Source organism: Apium graveolens, chromosome 5, assembly GCF_009905375.1.
Source record: "Apium graveolens cultivar Ventura chromosome 5, ASM990537v1, whole genome shotgun sequence".
NCBI lineage: Eukaryota > Viridiplantae > Streptophyta > Magnoliopsida > Apiales > Apiaceae > Apium > Apium graveolens.
The window spans coordinates 226,882,157-226,904,640 of record NC_133651.1 but is presented as its reverse complement, the minus strand read 5'-3'; the positions used below and the strand labels follow the sequence as shown (position 1 = coordinate 226,904,640).

The 22,484-nt window shown below is 42.1% G+C and overlaps 1 protein-coding gene across 1 annotated transcript; it reads left to right on the top strand.

The window, feature by feature from the left end:
- The first annotated feature begins 3,696 nt into the window (after window positions 1–3,696).
- On the top strand, window positions 3,697–5,388 carry LOC141660762 (uncharacterized). Its single transcript, XM_074467750.1, has one exon. It carries the CDS (start codon window positions 3,697–3,699, stop codon window positions 5,386–5,388), a length of 1,692 nt encoding a protein of 563 aa, XP_074323851.1.
- The last annotated feature ends 17,096 nt before the right edge of the window (window positions 5,389–22,484 follow it).

The following is a 22,484-nucleotide window of genomic DNA, read 5'->3' as shown; positions in this document are numbered from 1 at the left end:
GATTACGATGATGATTAGGTTATAATTAGTTAATAACCTGATATAACTTGACTTTGGATTTGTGTGTGTGTGTTTATATGGAGTTTGACAACTGAAAATAATAACAACGCGTGATGGTGAAAGGAGAAAAGTAGGGGAAAAGTGAAGGAAGTTAGTGGGTAAGGCCGTGTTTGTCTTCTTCTTCTTCTAGTAAACTGCTGCTTCTTTTTTCTTTATTTTATTTTTATTTCACAGGCGAAGACTGTATATAATGCGTGTGGGGTAATATTAGATTTGTAGCATATAAAAGACTCGTGAATGATTCGTGAATAAATAAAAAGTCACACGTCAAATAGAAGGGAATAATTACTAGGAGAGGTGACTGACTATATGTGAAGCTAATTGACCCCGTGCAAATTGATTTGCCCATATATTCCACTATATTTAATATGTGCGAATTGATATTCAATTTATGTTTTTTAAACTAATTTTTTATTAACATGAAAAAATAACAAACAAGATTTAGTTAAGAGTATTGTTTTCATAATATCATAAATCTTAATATACGTATATTATTAAAATTTACTTTGTAATATTTATTTTATCTTTCATGTAAGCCATTTTGAGCAGAAAACAATATTGTTTTCATAAAAATCACAAACATTAATATATGTATATTAATAAATTTGGCTTGTATATATCATATGTATGACTTTAACGCGGTACATTTTTATCAGCACCACAAGCAATTTGACACTTTTTTAGGGAATTTGACAAATATACCAATTTTTGAAAATTTATTTGCAACTTGACAACCTTACTTAAAATCTTGCAAATTTACTATCTTTTTAAACATACTGTTATGCCCAAAAATTGGTATAAAAAATATTCAGAATGAGATTGATAAAATAGGCAAAATCAAAGGAGAAACGCCTAAAATCTAGGAAAAGATAAGATTAACTTTCCATAAAAAAGAAGGCGCGCCCTAGGGACGCGCCCCATTGATTGAGTAACTGATTAACGGTTGTGGTTATTATCCCCAAAGGCGCGCCCTCAAACGTAATAAGGAGGCGCGTCCAATGATTGAAAAAGGGGAGAGTAATTCCTTGATTGGAATCTGTCCTACGGAGAGCTTTAGGGCGCGCCCTAAGTAAGAAAGGCTCCTTGGACGGATTGCTTTGACAGACTCACACCTTGGCTTGGACAAAGTTAGAGCAAGGCTTAACGATGAATAATTTAGGGCGCGCCCTATGATGTAGAATGATATAGGAAGAGATCAAAGGCTGATGACATAGGGCGGCGCCAACATACAGGAATGTAAGGGCGCGCCCTTAACTTCTACTTGACATATAAATGCAACTTTGATATGCTACTTGGATGGACTCTCTGCAAGATTCAAGGAAGATGGAGAATGTTATTACTAACCTATTTGATGCAGGTACTCTATTGAAGAACTCCTTCCTGTAGCATATCTACAGGAAAGGCGGTGTCCGTGGTCAGAGACCTCCAGGGGTATGCCTGGACTGAAGGCCTCCTCCTGTAGTCAATGGGTGTCCTCATTGGAGATGTGGGGTGAAATCTGGTGTGTGCTTTGGGAGCTCTGTCTCTGTAGTCAACGGGTGTCCTCGTTGGGAGACTTTGGAGTATCCTGCACTTTGCACCCAAAAGCTTGGGATCACTTGTCCTGCAATCTGGTAGGGGCTCCTTATCGGGGGACAAGGATGCGTCCAACATTTGGGGTGAACCACGGCTATACCTGCGTCCGCGGACTAGAGAAACAACTGGTAGCGGAGGGTTATCCCTGGCCAGGGAGATGCCTTATCCGTGAAGTCTCGAAGCCGCAGACGAGCCTTGGGCCTTTGTGGTTGGGCCTCATCGGCGGATATTCCTAAAGCTAGTAGAAGACGGTTTCAGTGGGTTTCCTACTGGGCCTCGGGATAAGAAATCTAAGCCTATTAGGTTTCTTGTTCCCCAAGAACTACGTGGGCTTGATTCCCTATAAATAGGGATATGTAGGTAAATTATAAGGGGTCAGAAGCGAGAGCGTAAAGGAGCCACCACTAACCCTAAGCAATCTCAGCCCCCAATAATCATCACCACCAAACACTGTTCATCTTTTTCGACGAATACTGTTCATCGGATTCATCGGTTACTGTTCACATTTCCGACGAAGAACTGCCATCACAGATCTTGTTTCCGGCTACTAACCTCAAGTTTTGTTGTTCCCAAATTCCTCCGTCAACAAATTGGCGCTAGAAGGAGGGGCTAATCAAGATCTACATCTGGGAGGAAGGATGTCTCAATATCATGATGGAAGTTTTTACGATGGAAGTTCCGAAGAAGATTCTGATCATGGCTATGAATATGAACCCTACGTTCCGCCAATGACTGATCGTCCTACGCCGGACGTTGAAGGACAGCCACCTGTGCTCATCAGCAACGCCGACTTGTTGGAACAACTGTATCGCATGGGCGATGCTTTGAATGGTTTCGATTCAAGGTTGAGCACTGTGGAACGACGCAAGACTATGAGGGGTCTTCGCCATAACCGAGTGACTCATGCACCTGGAAAAGCACCCATGACTGATAGGGATGTCTCAGCCGGCCATGGCCGCACTGAAGGAGGGCGTGTGCCGATAACCCTGCGACGCCTGGACTATTCTAATGACACGTCCCCAATCATCGAGCTAGTGGAAGAAGATGCTGATGGACGGGAAATTTTGCGAACAGACACCCGGGGAGCCACCCATCCGCACCGGTCTGGACGTAGTCTCGAGGAACGCCGACAGGCGGAGTCGATGCCGGAGAATCAGCAACGGGGCTTCGCAGCTTTGAAAGATCGCTTGGGGATTCGCTTGGGCGATGATGATTTGAGAATGATGTTACTTGAATGGCAGAAAGAAGCTGATCGTGGAGATGTGACGCCCCATGATACAACGCGTGTGTCCCTGAATTCCCAAGAAAATCGGGAGCGGCACCGCGATCCAACGCGTGTACCCCTGAATTTCCAGGAAAATTAGGAGCGGCACCGCGATCCAACGCGTGTGCCCCTGAATTCCCAGGAAAATCGGGAGCGGCACCGCGATCATGAGAGAGCTCCTCCCCGAAGATCGCTGGATCAATATGGGCGTGGGTATGGAAACGATCGTTGGAGAAGGCCTTAATAGAGAGGAAGAGGTGGAGGCCGAGGTAGATATTTAGAGGGATACCGTCGCGACAATTACCGCGGTCACCTTGATTCCCGATGGAATAACCAAGCAGATGGCTATGATTATGCGGAACATGATGATCACAGAAATGTAGGACACTATGATCGCGGTACGGCTCGGGGCCGCGGCCAAGGTGGAGAAGAGAATCAAGGGAGAAATCAAGGACGAAATCCTGAAGTAATTGTGATACCCGAAGATGCCCAGAATACGAACCAGCAGCAAGCCCTTCTCGGAGGGAATCAAGTGGAGGTACCTCCATTATAGCCCCAAGGTCCGCAGCCTCAAATGCAGACCATCCCAGGCGTGGGAACTTTCAATGTGGGAGTCTTAAAAAGGCTACTTAACCACCTGGAAGGCAGGGTGACGGCCACAGCCGAAATCCCTTCCCCATTTTCGGTGGCAGTAAGAGAGGCACAGTTGTCGGCCGGATATCGCAACACTACTAGCGATCTCCGTTTATTACGGAAACTTGGATTCGGTGGAATTCCTAGGTCGTTTTAATATAGAGATGGATGTGTACCAAGTCCCGGACTTGGCTCGATGCCGTCTCTTGGCGGCAACCTTTAGAGAAAGTGCCCAGCAGTGGTTTCAAAAGCTCGGGCCAGGAGTGATCACCTCATGGGATCAGATGAAGACTCTGTTCTTAACCAAGTTCCAAGCCGCGGTGAGATACGCGTCCTCTGTCACAACTCTTGCCAATATTAGGCAAAGGGAAAATGAAAGCTTGACATCGTACTTCAAAAGGTTCAACGCTGAATCTACTAGCGTGAGGGGAGCATCAGACGAAGCCCTGAAAAGCTTCTTGATCGCAGGATTAAGGGTTGGTTCGGATTTTTGGAAGCACTTGCAAGGGAAAGATCCGGCCACTCTAGCAGATGTCTTCGCTTTGGCAAAATCTTTTAAAGCCACAGAACAATCTTTGGCAGAAGTACAACCGACTTCACAATCGAGTCAAAGAAACAAAGGAAGGAAGAGGGATAGGTCTCCAAGCCCAAGGTACCGAAGAGATAGTCGAAGCCCGGACCGGGTGAATACAGCAAGCACAAGGAGGGGATGGAGTCCTCCCTCAAACTATGACTACAGGACAAGCCGGTACACACCTTTGGTCGCATCTATCGATCATATCTACGAAGTAAACAAAAATAAAGGGCTATTTAGAAAACCTGAAGCTTTATCATCATGGCAAAGCAAAGATAAGAAAAAATATTGCGAATACCATGAATCATCTGGGCATAACACGCATGAGTGCCGACATTTAAAAGATGAAATTAAAGCGCTTATCAAGGAAGGGTACCTCGGAGAATGGGTAGTCAAGGAAGTAAGGAAACACAAGGATGACAGAACGAGGGAAGAAGAAAGACGAGCCCTGCGCGGATCGAACAATGACACCCTAGAGGAAAGTAAATTTGTCAGGGATGGCAATATCCGAACAATCTATGGGGGAGATCCCGGGATGGAATGCAGTAATCGAGCCTTGGCAAGATACGCCAGGGAAGCTCGATTCAGGCCTCTCACGGATATTCATAGGTTGGAAACTCGACCGCCCAAAGTGTTTAAGGGCGAGTCCATGGATATTACCTTCAGAGAAGCAGATGCCCGGTGGGTACACCATTCCCACAATGATGCGCTAGTTATTTCCATCCAGATCGGAACCAAAAATATTCACAGGGCCTTCGTGGATAATGGAAGCTCGACAAATATCCTGTACTACAACACCTTTAAGAAGATGGGAATGCCTGATCGGGATATGTCGGGAGAAGATTCGTGGGTCTATGGCTTTTCCGGTGCAGGAGTTAGAGTCATGGGATCGATTCGGCTTCCGTGTACTTTGGGGGAAAGCCCGTTGTCGGTGACAAAGATGCTTGAATTTAAGGTCCTGAATCAGGAATCATCCCACAACGTGTTGCTGGGACGACCTTTTCTGCGGGAGATGAGAGTTATCACTTCAATCCACTATCTAACTATCAAACTTCCAACGCCAAATGGGGTGGGGAGTATAAAGGGTTCTCAGTATGACTCTCGGGAGTGCTACAGGAAAGCTATGAAAGGCTTTAGAAAAGACTCCCATGCCGAAGATACTCCGGACGTAGACCAAGAGAAAAGCATTGAGCAACCAACCGAGGAAATCCGAGTCCACTATTATGTTGAGCAAGAAGATAAGCATCCCTCCGGGTTGCCCCCAACAATGTTGTACTTATAAGACGCAATCAGAATTGAGATTTTGGAAGAAGAGGAGGCGATGGATACCATAGTCCAAAAATATTTTCATGGGGAACGGTTAGAAGGGATATTCGATGCCTTGCAAAGCCTCGAACAGGATAGTGCCCTTCCCCCTGAAGGAGCACCCTTATCCGCAAAATATACCAAGGAAGTTGATGCCCCTGCTATGCAAGGCGCGCCTTCTAAAGAAGTCGACACTCTTCCTAAAGGGGATGCGCCCTCTCCGCAAGACAATGAAATCCATGATTCACCTGACCTGGATCCCCGGATACCAATGCCGACGGAGAAGATGGGGCCAGCAGAAGATACAATTGAAATCCCTGTCGACGAAAAAGATCCGAGTAAAGTCTTGAGAATAGGATCCCAGTTAGCACCAAGGTTGAAGGAAGGTCTTTCAATATTTCTTTTGGCGAACCTTGATGTATTTGCATGGAGCCATTCCGATATGGTAGGAATTGATCCAGAGATAATGTGCCACTGACTGAATATCGATCCCAAGCATAAAGGGGTTCGACAAAAACGAAGGGCCGTAAGCGGAGAGAGAGCTATAGCCCTGGAAGAGGAAGTAGAAAGGCTCCTGGACGTTGGACTAATTCGGGAATCCTTCTACCCCGAATGGCTAGCAAACCCGGTGTTGGTAAAAAAGCCCAATGACAAATGGAGAACATGCGTGGATTTCACCGATCTGAATAAGGCGTGCCCGAAAGATAGTTTTCCCCTACCAAGAATTGATCAGTTGGTCAACGCCACGGCAGGACATGCTTTGCTCAGCTTCATGGATGCATACTCCGGGTATAACCAAATCCTTATGTATGAGCCTGACCAGGAGCACACATCTTTCATCACTGATAGAGGGCTTTACTTCTATATCGGAATGCCATTTGGACTGATCAACGCCGGTGCCACTTATCAAAGATTGGTAAGTAAAATGTTCAAGAAGCTGATTGGGAAGACGATGGAAGTGTACGTGGATGACATGCTCGTCAAATCGAAAAGGGCGGAAGACCACATCGCCGACTTAGCTGAAATGTTTCATATTCTGAGAAAATATAGGATGAAACTAAACCCGCAGAAGTGCGTGTTCGGTGTGGAGTCGGGGAAGTTCTTGGGATTCATGGTCAATCACCGGGGGATTGAGGCTAACCCGGCAAAAATCAAAGCTCTGCTAGACATGAAACCCCCCACCAGCGTCAAACAAGTACAGAGTCTGACAGGGAGGATTGCGGCCCTAAATCAATTTGTCTCAAAGTCGTCGAATAGGTGCAAAGAATTCTTCAAGGCAATCAAAGGAAGGGGAAAGGATTTTTTGTGGACTCCTGAGTGTGAAGAAGCTTTTCTGAAAATCAAAGAGCAATTGGGAAATCCTCCGATGTTGGCCAAACCAGAAGACGGAGAAACATTGATTCTTTACTTGGCGGTGTCTGAATATTCCGTCAGTGCAGTATTGGTAAAGGAAGAAGCAAGCCACCAGTGGCCCATATACTATATAAGCAAAAGGTTGTTGGATGCAGAAACCAGGTATACCAACATGGAAAAACTAGTGTACGCTCTTATTCTTGCGGCACGAAAGCTAAGACCGTATTTTCAGGCTCACCGAATAGAAGTTCGTACCGCTTATCCGCTCCGGCATATTCTACATAAACCCGAATCGTCAGGAAGAATGTTAAAATGGGTCGTGGAGCTAGAGCAGTTCGATTTGGAATACTGTCCTCGCACGGCAATCAAAGGACAAGCGCTGGCCGATTTCATACTTGAGTTCGATGAAGAAGTTGATGATAAGGCCATAGTGTTGGCAGAACCAACCTCGCAAGAAAGTCACCAGGATGAAAAGAAGCAGGGACTTCCCCACCCTTGGTGGATATTACATGTGGATGGGGAAGTGAACAACAATGGGTCAGGTGCCGGGATTGTCTTGATCATGCCGGAGGGGCACCGTTTGATGAGTGCTATCCATTTCAAGTTTTATGCTACTAATAATGATGCTGAATATGAAGCCCCGATCAACGGTCTGAAATTAGCTCTGGAGGTAGGGGCCGTGAATCTGATAGTTCAGAGTAATTCCGAATTAGTTGTGAACCAGGTCAACGGAGGATTCCAAGCCCGGGGATCGCGAACGGAGCTATATATGAGATGTGCGCAACGCCTACTGAATTTTTTTTCAAACGCCAGGCTAGAAAGTGTTCCGCGAGAAGAAATTAGTAATGCAGATGCTTTGGCCAAGATGGGTTCAGAGATGGATAGCGTTTAACTTGGGCAAATCCATTTGGGAATCCAGGAAATTCCAAGTATTCCGGTGGTAGAGGTGCTTCAAATGCAAGAAATCTCAGAAGAAAACTGGATGACCCCAATCCATAACTATATTCAGACAGGAGTTATACCAGAAGACAAATTACAATCTCGACGTCTTCGGTATTAGGCTGCAAAGTATGTGGAATACGATGGGATATTATACAAAAGGGGGTTTAATCAGCCACTGTTACGTTGTGTGGATATGAAAGAAGGAAATTATATTCTCAGAGAGGTGCACGAAGGGATTTGTGGCAATCACTCGGGGGTGGTTCCTTGGCATTAAAAGTGCTCAGACAAGGATATTATTGGCCGACTATGAGGGAAGACGCCTTCAATTTTGTCCGGGCTTGTGATAGTTGCCAGCGATTCGCCAACTATTCCAACGTCCCGGCATCCACCATTACCTCATTGGCGAGCCCCTGGCCGTTCGCCATGTGGGGAATTGAGCTCATTGGAGAATTGCCCAAAGTTAAGGGGGTGTGAAATATGCCGTGGTGGCTGTGGACTACTTCACCAAATGGGCAGAGGATATGCCACTAGCCACGATCACGGCAAAGAAGATAAGGGATTTCGTGTTTAATTCCATAGTATGCAGGTTCAATATCCCCTACAAACTCATCTCAGACAATGGAAAGCAATTTGATAGTAAAGAGTTAAGGAAACTGTGTGAGGACTTAAAGATTAAAAAATACTTTGCCGTGGTTTATCATCCGCAGAGTAATGGTCAGACAGAAGCCATAAACAAAATCATAAAACACACCTTGAAGGCAAAGTTAGAAGAGAAAAAAGGAGATTGGCCAGAAGAGATGCCCATGGTCCTTTGGTCTTACAATACGACCCCTAGATCGACCACAGGAGAAACCCCCTTTCTGCTGACTTATGGGTATGAGGCCATGGTTCCCATGGAGGTAGGAGCAGGATCCCTACGGAGAGACGTGTTTGTCGAGGAAGATGCAGAAGTTAACCAGAGGCTCCACTTGGATCTGTTAGACGAAGCCCGAACAAACGCTCAATTGAAGCTTGCTGCATATCAGCAGAGGGTCGCAAGGTATTTCAATAAAAGGGTAAAATCTATACCGTTCATGGTTGGAGATCTTGTGTTGCGAAAGGTTATGCCTAACACTAAGATAGCTCAGCACGGGGTGCTTGGAGCTAATTGGGAAGGACCGTACAAAGTTAAAGCTATACTCTGGAAGGGAACCTATCGCTTTAAAGATCTGGATGGTAAACTTATTCCTCGAGCATGGAATGCAGAACATTTACGGAAGTACTATCAGTAGGGTGTGGCTGTGTCCCCCTTATTTTCTTATTTTGATTCTTATATAATAGGCTAGTAGCAAATAAATTCCTCCCAGCCTAGGGGGGTAGTACATGTGGCTGCGAACCTTGGAACTAGCAGAAGGAAGAAAAAATTTTCTAATGATTTCCCCATAGAGCATAATAGCCATGGGACTGGTGTAATATATACATTAGAGCGCTTTATCAATAAAAGAAAAGTTACCTCAAATTACTTTATTTGCTTGACATGAAAATTCTCATTTGAAAAACATCAGAGGCGCGCCCTATGTTGAGGCACGCCCTATCTGATAACTTTTGCTTCATAATCAAGATAGACATAGTAGACAAGGATGAAAGGAATAAATGCACATGGCCAGCAAAATAAGCTAAGGCAAAAGCTCCCCAAATTAAGGCGCGCCTTTGGACTAATAAGTAAAATATTACAAAGGTACTACTGGTAAGAAAAAGTACGTATCATTTGCAATGTGGCGCGCCCTCATATCTAAGCGCTACAATAAAAAGGACGATAACAACTTCGAGATCACGTAAAAAGAAATCACCCACAAAACATGATAAATAAATAAGCTCTGATATCAAAAGGCGCGCCTTGTAGCAACATCAGACATAATGAACTGACAAGATTTATGGTGATGCGAGGGCGCACCATCGTGAAAATATAAGTCATGGCCAAGGAAAACATCAAAGTGCTTTAACAAATTTTTATGAGTACGAGGAAAGATAAAACTAACGTTGAGCCTTACATGCAAAAGTCAAAAAGTAGCAGAAAAGTAAGTCATATAACTTTGCACAACATCAAAAGAGGGCTGGTCTGCTGGAGGAATAGATTGAAGAGGGATAGTGGGATCAGCTTCAGGCGCGTCCTTGGGGATTTCCTCTTGTGGCGCGCCCTCACAAAACCAACCTTGTAGAAGTGGAAGCCATTGTCAAATGTCTCATCAGTCATTTCCCTCTTCTCATCAGGCCATCCCAATTTCTGCTGCTCCTCTAAATACTCAATCCTCAAGTTGGCTGCACCAAGCTCAGTATGGAGAGAGGTAGCCTTTTTGTTGGAAATTTATAGCTGAGAAGTGAGATTGGCTACCTCATCCTTGAGGAATGAAATCTCAGAATCCTTGGCCTTAATATCCTTAGCGTGCAAAAAGTCCTTGTCCTTGAGGGTGTTTCTCAAAATATTGTTATCGCCCTGCAGCCTCTCTAGGCGCGCCCCCTCTTCAAGTAGCCTGTCCACCACTCGAGTGGAGTGGATGAACAATTGGCAAGATGCCTTTATTGAAGCACGAGTGACATCTCCCAAATCCATGGCTTGCCACTGCTCCACTTCTTCATCCGAAACATGAAGGGAGCCCATGGGGCCAAGAGCGTTCAAGGCAGCAGAAGGTCCAGAAGGCGCACCCTCTGCTCTATGCCTCTTAGGCGCGCCCTGTTTCTCTGTGAGGTCAATTATGGGCCTTTTTGAAACATGTATTGTTTGAGGAATGGGGGCAGAAGTTGGAACGGATGTTTGTGCTGCGGGAGCATCCTTCTTTGGCTTAGGCCTAGGCTTGTCACCAGGGCGCGCCCCAAAAGACTTAGGAATTCTTGGAGGAGTCATTTCTGCACAAAATATAGAACATGCAAGTTAAGCGTGACAGTTAAGTATGTTGAACAGAGCAATAAATAAAAGTAATTGATAAAGGCAGTATCGATAAACATGTGTAAAATGCTACGCCTAGAGTAAAAGGGCGCGCCCTAAAGACGTGGAAAGATTAAATAAACAGAAGTTTTTATCCAATATGACAACAAAAAGTTAACAGAGGAGAAGAAGGACGCGCCAATAGTAAAAGGGCGCGCCTTTAGATTCTACAATTAATGAACCTGAAGGATCTTGGCCTTGTAAGGAGCCATCCTCTGTTTCTTCTTTTTCTTCTTCAGCTTCTTTTTCATTGTCTAAGTCAATAACACGAGAAACAGGAGCACCCTTCCTAAATTTTACATATTTACACTTCATTCCTACTTGGTCAGAAAGAATTCCTACTCGTATCAAGTTGGTCCGGTGACTAAGGTTTTTAAGTTCCACCTGTCAGCAGCCACTCTAAGGAGGGCTTCAGCTCATTTTTTGGGCTCGCCTTTAAGAGGTTTGGACGCTGGTCTGTCTGAAAAAGTATAAGGATGAGAAAAGAAAGAAAGAACATAGAAATAACGCAAGGAAAAAAACGAAAGGGCGCGCCCTTACTTGGTGACTTGTTAAATCTTATCCTTGTTCTGGGAACGTCGTACAGGTAAAAGAAGTTTTCCTTCCAACCTTTTTCATGACTAAGCTTTCCAGAGGAAAAACCTTCTTGTTGTGCTGCTTGTCCACCACCAAATAGTAGTACCCATGGTCAGATTTTCTTAGATTGAAAAAATAAGCAACTTCTGCCATTGACGGTTGAGGGAAACCCAAGTCCATATAGAGGATGAACAGAGCCAGGATAAACTTGTAGCTGTTGGGAGAAAGTTGGAGTGGAGCCACGTCGTACAATTCTATCACTTCCCTAAGATAGGGATGTAAGGGCGCGCCTATACCCAAAGATACCAGCTTGGGGCTGGTCACCATTCTGGGAATTTTAAAGTTTTTCCCATAATTGATGATATGGGGCCGCATCATGCTTAAAGGGCGCGCCCATATGCCCTCCATGTCATAAAATTCCATGAGCCATCCCAGTTGCTCATCTGAACAAGCTGAGGACAGGCCCATGCAGAAAAGCTTCCCGTGCTCCTTCCTGAAACGTTTCTTCACAGCTTCATTGCATGGCTCGAATTTGTCCCAATCAAAGTCTAATTCACTATCAGAAACTTCCCAGTATTGGAAGGGAATTGGAGAAGGCTCAGGAGAGGTAGAAAATTGGAAGGAGTCCTCGTCAAAGAAATTTTCTTCATCACGTAGAGGTGACACACTTACTTCAGGCGCGCCCTTAGGGACGGGAGAAGTAGGCGCGCCTTCTGTTTGTTGAGGAGATGGGCTTGGGGATACAGCCTTGTAGGATACTTTAGAAGGTCCTGCAGCTACGTTGACACCCCTCTCAACAACCCTATACCTATCAGCATTCAAACTCTCAAACCAGTCATCATCGTCCAGTTCTGTCCTATCTGGGGCTGGGGATCTCTCCTTTTGGACCAGCTTCAGCTTCCCATGTCTACGAGACAAAGGAATGTTGTCCGTAGAAGAACTACCTGAGGAATCTGCCATTAAAGTACCCTTTTTGGAGTCTTGAAGAAGGCGCGTCACCCAGTTCAGAAAGTCAGGAGTATGGTGGGCGTTTGGGGGTTGAGAATCGAAGTAAGTATTTGGAGGCGAATAGATCCCTAAATTTGAGAGGAAATTCTTGAAAGGGTGAAAAGGAGAGGACGCGCCCTCGTCTTCCAGCTGTCAAGAAAACCAAAAGAAATTTTGAGGGCGCGCCCTGTGCGAAAGAATGAAATACGAAAGTATGAAGGAAATAGAGAAAATAAGGGGAGGCTTAAGAAAATGATGTTTCCTATTATCTATGACAGTTTACTTGGAGACGGATCGTACGCTAAGAAGGCGCGTCCTAACATTTAAAGGATCCATAGAGACTGCTATGAGCGATAAGCTATCGGATAAGTAGATGACGACGGCGCGCCCAGTATAAATGTAAAGGCGCGCCTTATCATAAAATATATGCTTTTGAATTTAGGGATAAATGATTAGGTTTCCTAGAAACATGAAATTAGAAATTAGACCTAATAAATTTAGATTTAAAACAGCAAGAAGTCAGAATTAAACATATATATACGCAGATATATACATCATTTTATGCATATCATCAAGAACAGTGAAGGAAGTTGAAAAGACAATGTAACATGTAATGTGATTATGCAATGAAATTCAAAAAAGAAAGAAGCTTTACATACCTTTTCGAATGGAGAAAAGAATGATCGGAAAAAATTGGAGAAATGGTGGCCGAGAGAGAGGATTCCGAGCAGAAGGATATTGCCGCCAGTGGTGGTGCTCTGAAAAGGAAAAGGGGGTGAAGTAAGAGAGAGGGTAAAAGTAAAAGAAAAAAATGACTGATTGTGACTAGTATTTATAGTAATAAAGAAGACAGCTGTCAAATCAGTCACATCAATCACGAATCCCTAAGGGGGACTATTTTTAAACCGTTTGAACTTCTAAGACGCGCCCTCGTGAAGGCGCGCCTTATTTGGTTATTATGGCATCTTTGAAACTGTAAAGAAAAATTGGAAGGCACACCCTGTTTAAGGCGCGCCCTGTAAAAAGTATTGGAAGATTTGTTTATACAGATTTTGATAAGGATGAGAAAAATTCCAATCCCATTTTCAATGACATATGGAATTTGGGGGGTAGTTGTTATGCCCAAAAATTGGTATAAACAATATTCAGAATGAGATTGATAAAATAGGAAAAATCGAAGGAGAAACGCCTAAAATCTAGGAAAAGATAAGATTAACTTTCCATACAAAAGAAGGCGTGCCCTAGGGACGCGCCCCATTGATTGAGTAACTGATTAACGATTGTGGTTATTATCCCCAAAGGCGCGCCCTCAAACGTAATAAGGAGGCGCGTCCAATGATTGAAAAAGGGGAGAGTAATTCCTTGATTGGAATCTGTCCTACGGAGAGCTTTAGGGCGCGCCCTAAGTAAGAAAGGCTCCTTGGACGGATTGCTTTGACAGACTCACACCTTGGCTTGGACAGAGTTAGAGCAAGGCTTAACGATGAATAATTTAGGGCGCGCCCTATGATGTAGAATGATATAGGAAGAGATCAAAGGCTGATGACACAGGGCGGTGCCAACATACAGGAATGTAAGGGCGCACCCTTAACTTCTACTTGACATATAAATGCAACTTTGATATGCTACTTGGATGGACTCTTTGGAAGATTCAAGGAAGATGAAGAATGTTATTACTAACCTATTTGATGAAGGTACTCTATTGAAGAACTCCTTCCTGTAGCATATCTACAGGAAAGGCGGTGTCCGTGGTCAGAGACCTCCAGGGGTATGCCTGAACTGAAGGCCTCCTCCTGTAGTCAATGGGTGTCCTCATTGGGGATGTGGGGTGAAATCTGGTGTGTGCTTTGGGAGCTCTGTCTCCGTAGTCAACGGGTTTCCTCGTTGGGAGACTTTGGAGTATCCTGCACTTTGCACCCAAAAGCTTGGGATCACTTGTCCTGCAATCTAGTAGGGGCTCCTTATCGGGGGACAAGGATGCGTCCAACATTTGGGGTGAACCACGGCTATACCTGCGTCCACGGACTAGAGAAACAACTGGTAGCAGAGGGTTATCCCTGGCCAGGGAGATGCCTTATCCGTGAAGTCTCGAAGCCGCAGACGAGCCTTGGGCCTTTGTGGTTGGGCCTCATCGGCGGACATTCCTAAAGCTAGTAGAAGACGGTTTCCAGTGGGTTTCCTACTGGGTCTCGTGATAAGAAATCTAAGCCCATTAAGTTTCTTGTTCCCTAAGAACTACGTGGGCTTGATTCCCTATAAATAGGGATACGTAGGCAAATTGTAAGGGGTCAGAAGCGAGAGCGCAAATGAGCCACCACTAACCCTAAGCAATTTCAGCCCCCAATAATCATCACCACCAAACACTGTTCATCTTTTCCGACGAATACTGTTCATCGGATTCATCGCTTACTGTTCACATTTCCGACGAAGAACTGCCATCACAGATCTTGTTTCCGGCTACTAACCTCAAGTTTTGTTGTTCCCAAATTCCTCCGTCAACTCATACAAACAATTAAATTGCAAAAAATACCATCCCTCTACCCTCTTTATCATCCTCATCCTTCCTCACCTCATATTCCTCCACCACAATCTTCCACCACCCCGACCCCGACCCCGAATCCCCCTCCTCCGCTGCCTCCATCCCGAAACCCCCTCCTCTGCCACTTCCACCGCCTCTACCACCACCTCCGACGCCTCCACCCCCGAATCCCCCTCTTCCGCAACTTCCACCCCCAAATCCACCGCCTCTAACGCCACCTCCGCCGCCTCCACCCCAAAATCCACCACCTACACCCCCAATCCACCACCTTCGATGCATTTACCACCTTCGACCTCGAATCCGCCTCCTCCACCACCTCCACCCTCAATCCACCACCTCCTCCATCAAGTTCGGGTCCTTTCTTCTGCCATTGCCGTCGTCAGGGCCGCGGCGGGCGACGTAATGGTTGTAGTTGTTATAACGTTGTTGTTTGTTGTTCCGATGTATAAGTTCGGGGTCGTAATCCTGATTGTTGTCGTAGTAGTAACGTTTAGATCTAGATCTGTCAATTGTCAAATTAGGGTTTGTTTGTTCAAATTGGGGGAAATGTGAAATGAGAAACCTTGGCTTTTGTTAATTTTATGGTTGCTTTAGTGATATTATTATCGGCCCCGCAGGGGCACTCATTTGCAACCACATGAACATCTTATTTTGCAACTAAATGTAATTTTCTACAATTTTTTTTCAAATTTGCATTTGTGGTTACATATATTGTTACTAGCAATTGAGTTATAGTTGCAAATGCAACCTCCGTATTTTTTGCAAATATTTTTTGAAATATAGCATTTTTGCAATTTGTTTTAAAAAATGACAGTAATTTTACAAAAAATTTATAAAACTTGAATAATTATGAAAAAAGCCCTTTTTTTTATCATTTATCCATTCATAAACCTATTTTCGCTTATATTCACCAAGATACAAGTGTTGATGCCAACTCTTTAACACTCCCATTTACAGAGGTTATTAAAAGATTCCTCGCAAAAGGTATTACTCTACCGTACCTGTACAGTATATCTCTATGTAAATTTTCATAATTAGCATCCATACCGGACTTTCTTTTTAAAAATTGATCAGATAATGGGCTTGTTTGCGTGGGTTTATAAGTTACTTATAATTTATAAGATCGTAAATACTTAGTTTGTCGTCCCAATTTATAAATTGAATTTACAGTTATTTATAAGCTGATAAGTTGAATATTAGTAACGACGTATTATTTCTAAACTTATTTTAATTTTTCACTTTTTTATTAATTTTAGTTTTTAAATATATATTTTTAAATGGTAAGTTAATTCAAAAGTCATGAATTCAGATAATAATATTTAAAAATTATTTATTTTAATTCATTTAAATTAAAAAAAAATTCTGACTCATAAGTAAATTAACCAAACACTTAAATAACTTATAATTATTCATCCATTTATCACTTTTAAGTCTCTTATTAATTTTAAATCATAAGTTACATATTTTAAGATTTCCCAAACGGAGATAATATAGTTAAAACTTATTTATTTAAAATGAAACAGTTTTTATAGTGAAACCGCTTTAATTCAATATTTTTCGTCGGTTTTTATAATGTGCCTTAACTATAATGATTTGAGCATTTTTGGTACATATCTCAAGTGAATTGGCTCCCTAGTTTCCTACTCCCTCCTCGCAGACATTGATAAATGAATATATTTGAACCTAAAATTTTAGTTCACTTGCTGTCTTAATTTTTTTGACTTTTTCTCACGTAAATTGAGGTATAAAAATTATAATCACACATATTTTTTTATTCGTAATATTTATATTGAATTAAAAGTTATAATTTAAACTTTAATTTGATATAAAGTTTATATTTATTTACCAAGCTTTAGTAATATTTTTTGTCACCTTAAAATATGTGCCAAACAGTCAAATATCGGTTAAAATGGGACAAAAAAACTAATAAAAATGCACATTAACTTTAGAAAAAATGACAAAAATAACACTTTTTTTAGACTAAATGACAAAAATACCCATTTTCAATATTTTTGTCATTTTTACCAATCAAATACCCATTTTCATATTAGGTATTTCAAAAAAAATTATTTTCTTATATAAAGTGCAATTTTCAAAAAAATTCAAAAAAAATTTGGTTAAAATACCCGGTCTGAGAATGGATATTCGGACATATACCCAATCTGAAAATGTGTATTTTATATATCCAGTCTCAGAAAGCATATTTAACTTTAAAAAAATAAAAAATAATATTAAATACTAAGTTTGAAATGACGTATTTCAAATATCTAAACTAAGAAAGCGTAATTGATCAATATTTTTAACAGCATTCCTCGATATTTGGCCACAAATTTTAGAAAAATGTGTTATATGTGGCCATCGTCCTTATCTTTACAAGATATGAATATTAATTTATTAAGTTGTTTAAGAATGGTAATTCCTCCGTCCATTGAGTTCTATACAACTAAACTGGATACGGAATTTAAGAATAATGTAATTTATGAGAAAAATATAAGAAAAGTACGTAGAGTAAAAAAGTAATGAATATAGTTAAAATTTATTTTTACTTTATAAACTTTAATTATTTATAATAATTTTTAAAATATATAAAATGAAATGACGCAGTTAAGCGTGCAGATCTATACTATACTATAATAACCAAAATTGGGTATAATTTGTAGTTTGGTTAGCCCCTCATTTTGGTTATCTCTTTCCATCACGACCGTCAGATTTTCTTCATCAAATAATAAGAGCCATCATATTTAAATACTAAAAAATACACTTCACAAGTTCTCACGTTCGAATCCCGTCAAAACAAACATTTATATTATTATTATAAAGATACATATTAGTCCCGTTAACAACAAATATTTATATTATTATTTATAAAAATACCTATAAGTTTTGATGTTCGAATCTCACCAACAACAAATATTTATATTACTCCCTCTGTCCCTCCCATTTGTTTACACTTTTCTTTTTGGGATGTCCCATCCAATTGTTTACATTTCAAAACTTTCCAAAAATAGTAAAGTTTTTATAATTTTTAAATTAACTACATCCACTATTTTCCTCCACTATAACCACTTTATACATATAATATTAATCGGTCCCACTACTTTACTCATTTTTTCAACTTTTCTCCACTACTTTATCATTTTTCTTAAACTCCGCGCCCCACCCAAATGTAAACATTTGGGAGGGACGGAGGGAGTATAATTTATGAATAAGATCTTATCAATGATATACTATTTAAACTTAACTTGGAATTATATACAATAAAAACATAATAATATAATCATTATTTAGTATTTTATTTTTATTTTATAAAATTTTAATAAAATTATATAAAATAGAAATAAAAATATATAAATATTAATCAAAACCTGTGCATCGCACGGGCCGTAAGCTAGTAATTATAATACGGGCATGCCCCTAGATTTTGTCTAGGTTTGTGTGGTTGGATTATGCGGCATTGTTTTTACTTAATAATGAATATTAGTGTTCCCGAAATCGATAAGCATGCCGGGGGGTGAGGGTACCTTCGAGAGATTAATCGGCAAGTCGGAGATTAATCGACCGATTAATCGGAATATTAATCGGAAGAATATAAATATTATTTTTAATTTTTATAATTATATAATGATCAATATGTCAAATATTTGTTTGAAAAAATAAATTAGAATTGGTATTAAACAATATCTACACATTTGACATGCGTTATGTACTAATTATTGAGTCTACAATATTAACTATATTTTAATTCACACTTTTAAATTAATTATAATATGTTATTTTTATATTTTAAGCGAGAAAATAAATATATTAGATTACATGTTATTTCTTACCAATACTTTATATTATAAATTGACATGATATTGTGTGAAATTATGAAATTAATGAATTAAAATTATAAAAACGTAAAAAAATATTTTTTAAACTATTTTTGGCCTGGACCGCCTATGACTGATTTTTGACCGCATAGCCTGCCTAATCCCGATTTTGACCCGATTTTTTGTAAAACCGCCTAAATTACCGCCTAGGTCCAAGTTGGGGCGTTTTACCACCGCCTAGCCTAGGCGGCCGTCTAAACCGATTTTTAGAACACTGATGAATATAACGAATGACAAAAAGGAGTGTGACATCACGTGTGTAACAACCAGATATACAACAAATCCATCCGGGAGTAATAATGGACCTTTGTCATCAAATATTCCCAACAATCTCTCCCAACAATCTCTACGAGATTGCACAATATATATATATATACATATATATATACACATATATATATATATATATAGAATATAAACTACATGGGTCCGTCATCCGGGGTGTTCCCGGGGCAATAGCTACGTAATTTCTTTACTAAAATTGTAATAATAATATTCTAAAACTATTGATGATTTTGTTTTTGACCAGAAAAAATCACCAATGAAGATGAGTATTAACTAGATTTAAGTGAAAACTAATTTTTACATCTAGATCTTTTTCAGACCGTTTGAACGGTCTTCTGCCTCTCAGAAATTGTCTCCGGCCTCTACCTGAATGGGAAGAGAATGCGAGATTGTCCCCCCAATTCACCTTTGGTGTGAGAATAAGAATTTGGATGTAGTGTGGGTTTTAGGAATACAAGAAACTAGATAGTGTGAGAGAATCATTGTCATTGTGTCTTGCTTTTCCAGGGTTTTTATACCTGAATTTGTCATCAATACTTCGTCCGTTACACCTTAGTAATGAAAAGAAGTGAAAAGGGGGCGCTATGATTGTGTAATCCCAACGGTTGGAGTAGATGCGGGCCTCAATCTGCTGAGCTGACTGGGCCTTCGGGCCATGGCCCGGTTACGACTTCGGCCCAATAGTATAATTTTCTAATGGGTCTTCGTTCGTTGGGCCTTGTTGGGCCCATAGCTAACATATCCCTGTCATTCGGCTGGCCTTCCGGTGGGCCGATGGACATCAATCTAGGCCCATGTTGGGGTGAAGAAACCCTTGGACGATTGCTTCGGTCTTAAGTCAATTCCCGTTCGTACACGTGAAAACGTTGTGGGTGCATTAATGGGACAACTGTCTGTCACGTCGTTCCATAGCTCAATTTGCTGCCGTTGAATTTCAATTTATTTTCATCTGGGCCGTCCATTTTAAAAGATCCCCAAACGTCACCTTTTTGGCACCCAAACACATTTAGGCACCTATATATGGAGCCACAATATATCCTTGTATTTCTTTTATCTTTTTCTAGCAACCAAATACTCACAACAACAAAAACTCTCCAAGTCCTTACAATCACGGGCAGTAGCAACTCTACCTTTCCCAATCACCCCATCTCTGTCAAGCAGCATTTTCAAATTAGTAAGTGTTTCTTGCATTTTTTTACTTTTTATTTGCAAGTTAATTGTTTTTGCATGCGAGTTGTTTGGGGTATTTTCTGGGCTTTATGTCTGGGGTTTTTGTTGTTTTTTGTATGGGGTGTTTTTTCTGGATAGGTAATAAGTTCTATTCTGGGTTGTTTGCTTTTTAGGGGCGCCCACTGGGTTTAAAGAGGGCATGCGAGTTGTTCCCAGTCAAGAACTCTCTTCGGGGGGTTGTTGATTTTGGAACAACATTCGGGAGCCGACCCAGGGTGCTTAATTTTTCCTTCTTCCTTGCTTGTTGAGTTTAAAGATGGCATGTGAAGGGTTCTGGAAGAAAGAACTTCCTTCGGGAACACTTTTCTGTAGAACATATTTTCAGGAGACGACTATGGGCATCTTTTTTTTCTTGGTTCCAGGACATGTACTCGGTCCCGTGTCTTTTTATTTATCCTTTTTTCGTCTAATCTTAGTATATGGACTAATTGGTCTCTTTATTTTGGAATACAGGGACATGGACTGAGCGAATTCTCCGGATGAGACTTCTATTCCAAGGGTGGACACTCTAGCTGGGACTTCCTCCATTCATCCCAAAAGAGGATGGGAAGTGCACTCTTCAGCTCCGTGGTATCGTATCCTGCGGCCAACAAACGCTCGGAGCTGTCGAAGGAACGCGTGGGTCAGATGTATTTCGACTATTATATCCCACGAGGTTACTTTTGGCTGTATGTCGCCAAGGAGGACGAGCGGATCTATGACACTCCTGGTGTGCCGAAGGGGTATGGAGACTGTGCCGTCGGAATCTCTGAGGCGGCGTTCAAGTGTGGCTTCAGAGTGCCGCTGCCGAAGATTCTGAGAAGTATTTTCAGCCAGATGGGAATTGCTATGGGGTAGTTGGATCCGAATAGATTCATTCACATCAATTGCTTCCACAATAGGTGCCTTCAGGCTGGGGTTCAACTGCTTACTCGGCTGTTATGGTATTATTACGATTTCTGGAAGAATCTGAAGAGCCCGAGTTTCTATAACATTTCCCATCGGGCTGGCTGAGCAGATTGGACGACCACTAACTCCAGCAATAAATCCACCCACACCCACACCCACGGGTGCTTCATCAGTGGGCCTAAGCTGGCCAAGATGTCGGTGTGGCGTGACGTCAATGCTTCGGAACTCATAATGCCGAACTTGATGGAGGAGTAGAAGGACCTATACGCGGCCCTGGTGGATGCGAAGGTGAGCAAGCTTGGTCCCGAGGAGTTCCGGGATAAGGACTGGCTTCTAAGCTTGTGGGGTGGGGGTAATAATCTCTTCCTTCGTCTATTTTTCATACTTGTAGTTTTATCTTTATGTAACTGCTTTTCTTTATGCTCGTTCGATCTTTTTCCCTTCTATTTTTTTTTCATAGTATACATAGAATTTTGTGATATTTGCTTGGGACTGACCTTTCTTCTGCCTTCCTTATTATTCAGTGTCTACCAGGGAGGCCCTCATCAAGAGAAAGAAGGCCAAGACGGCCGAGAAAAGGGTTGTAGAAGAGGCAGCAAGGGACAAGGCAGTCGGCAAGAAGTTCTTCCCGGATCCTTTGGAAGAGGAGACAGAGGAGGGAGTTGAGGCTGAGAGGGAGGTCCCGCTTCAACAGGCTCCTTCGGCCTCTGAGGGTGTCCAGGGGGATGACCTGGAGTTAATGGGAGAGGGGGTCCCCTCCAAGCGGCTCTAGAACAGGGATGGGGTCATTCAGACCTTCGTCCCCAGCTGGGCCGTCTTGACGTCAGACCATACTGTTTACCCTGCCAGAGAGTCGACGAAGGAGGTGACTTTGAACCTGTGCCATGGTCTTCAGCTTCAAGCTGACAAGGCTTCCTTTGCGGCGGCCTCTCCGATAGAAGCTTGCATTGAGCTGATGCCTTTCTTGTCCCTGGTATGTAGTTGATTTACATTTATTTGTCTTAGTCCTTCTTTATGTTTTTATCTTCATTCATTTGACATATTCCTTTATCCCGAGGTTAAGGAGCTGGAGAGGAGGGCCATGACGGTCGGGGAACAGCTGGGAAGGGTGCAAACCCATAACGGCGTGCTGGTGGGCCTGGCCGAAGTGCTACAAGATGATAAACGAAGGCTGGAGGGAGATCTCACCCGGGTAAATTGGAGGATTGTTCAAAAGAATGGTCAGCTGAAGAAGTCCCGCAAGGAATTTTGTAAAACCAAGAAGCAGCTAGATCAGACCGAAGAGCGATGCTTCTAGTTCATGGTTGACTATGTCCTCGAAAATGTCCATGGCCTTGGATGGGATCATAAGCAGCTGCTGGATGACAGCTTGGAAGACCCCATAGGTCGGGTGGCCGTGGAAGCTCCTGCTGTCTCCTCGGGCCAGGATGAAAAGCTTT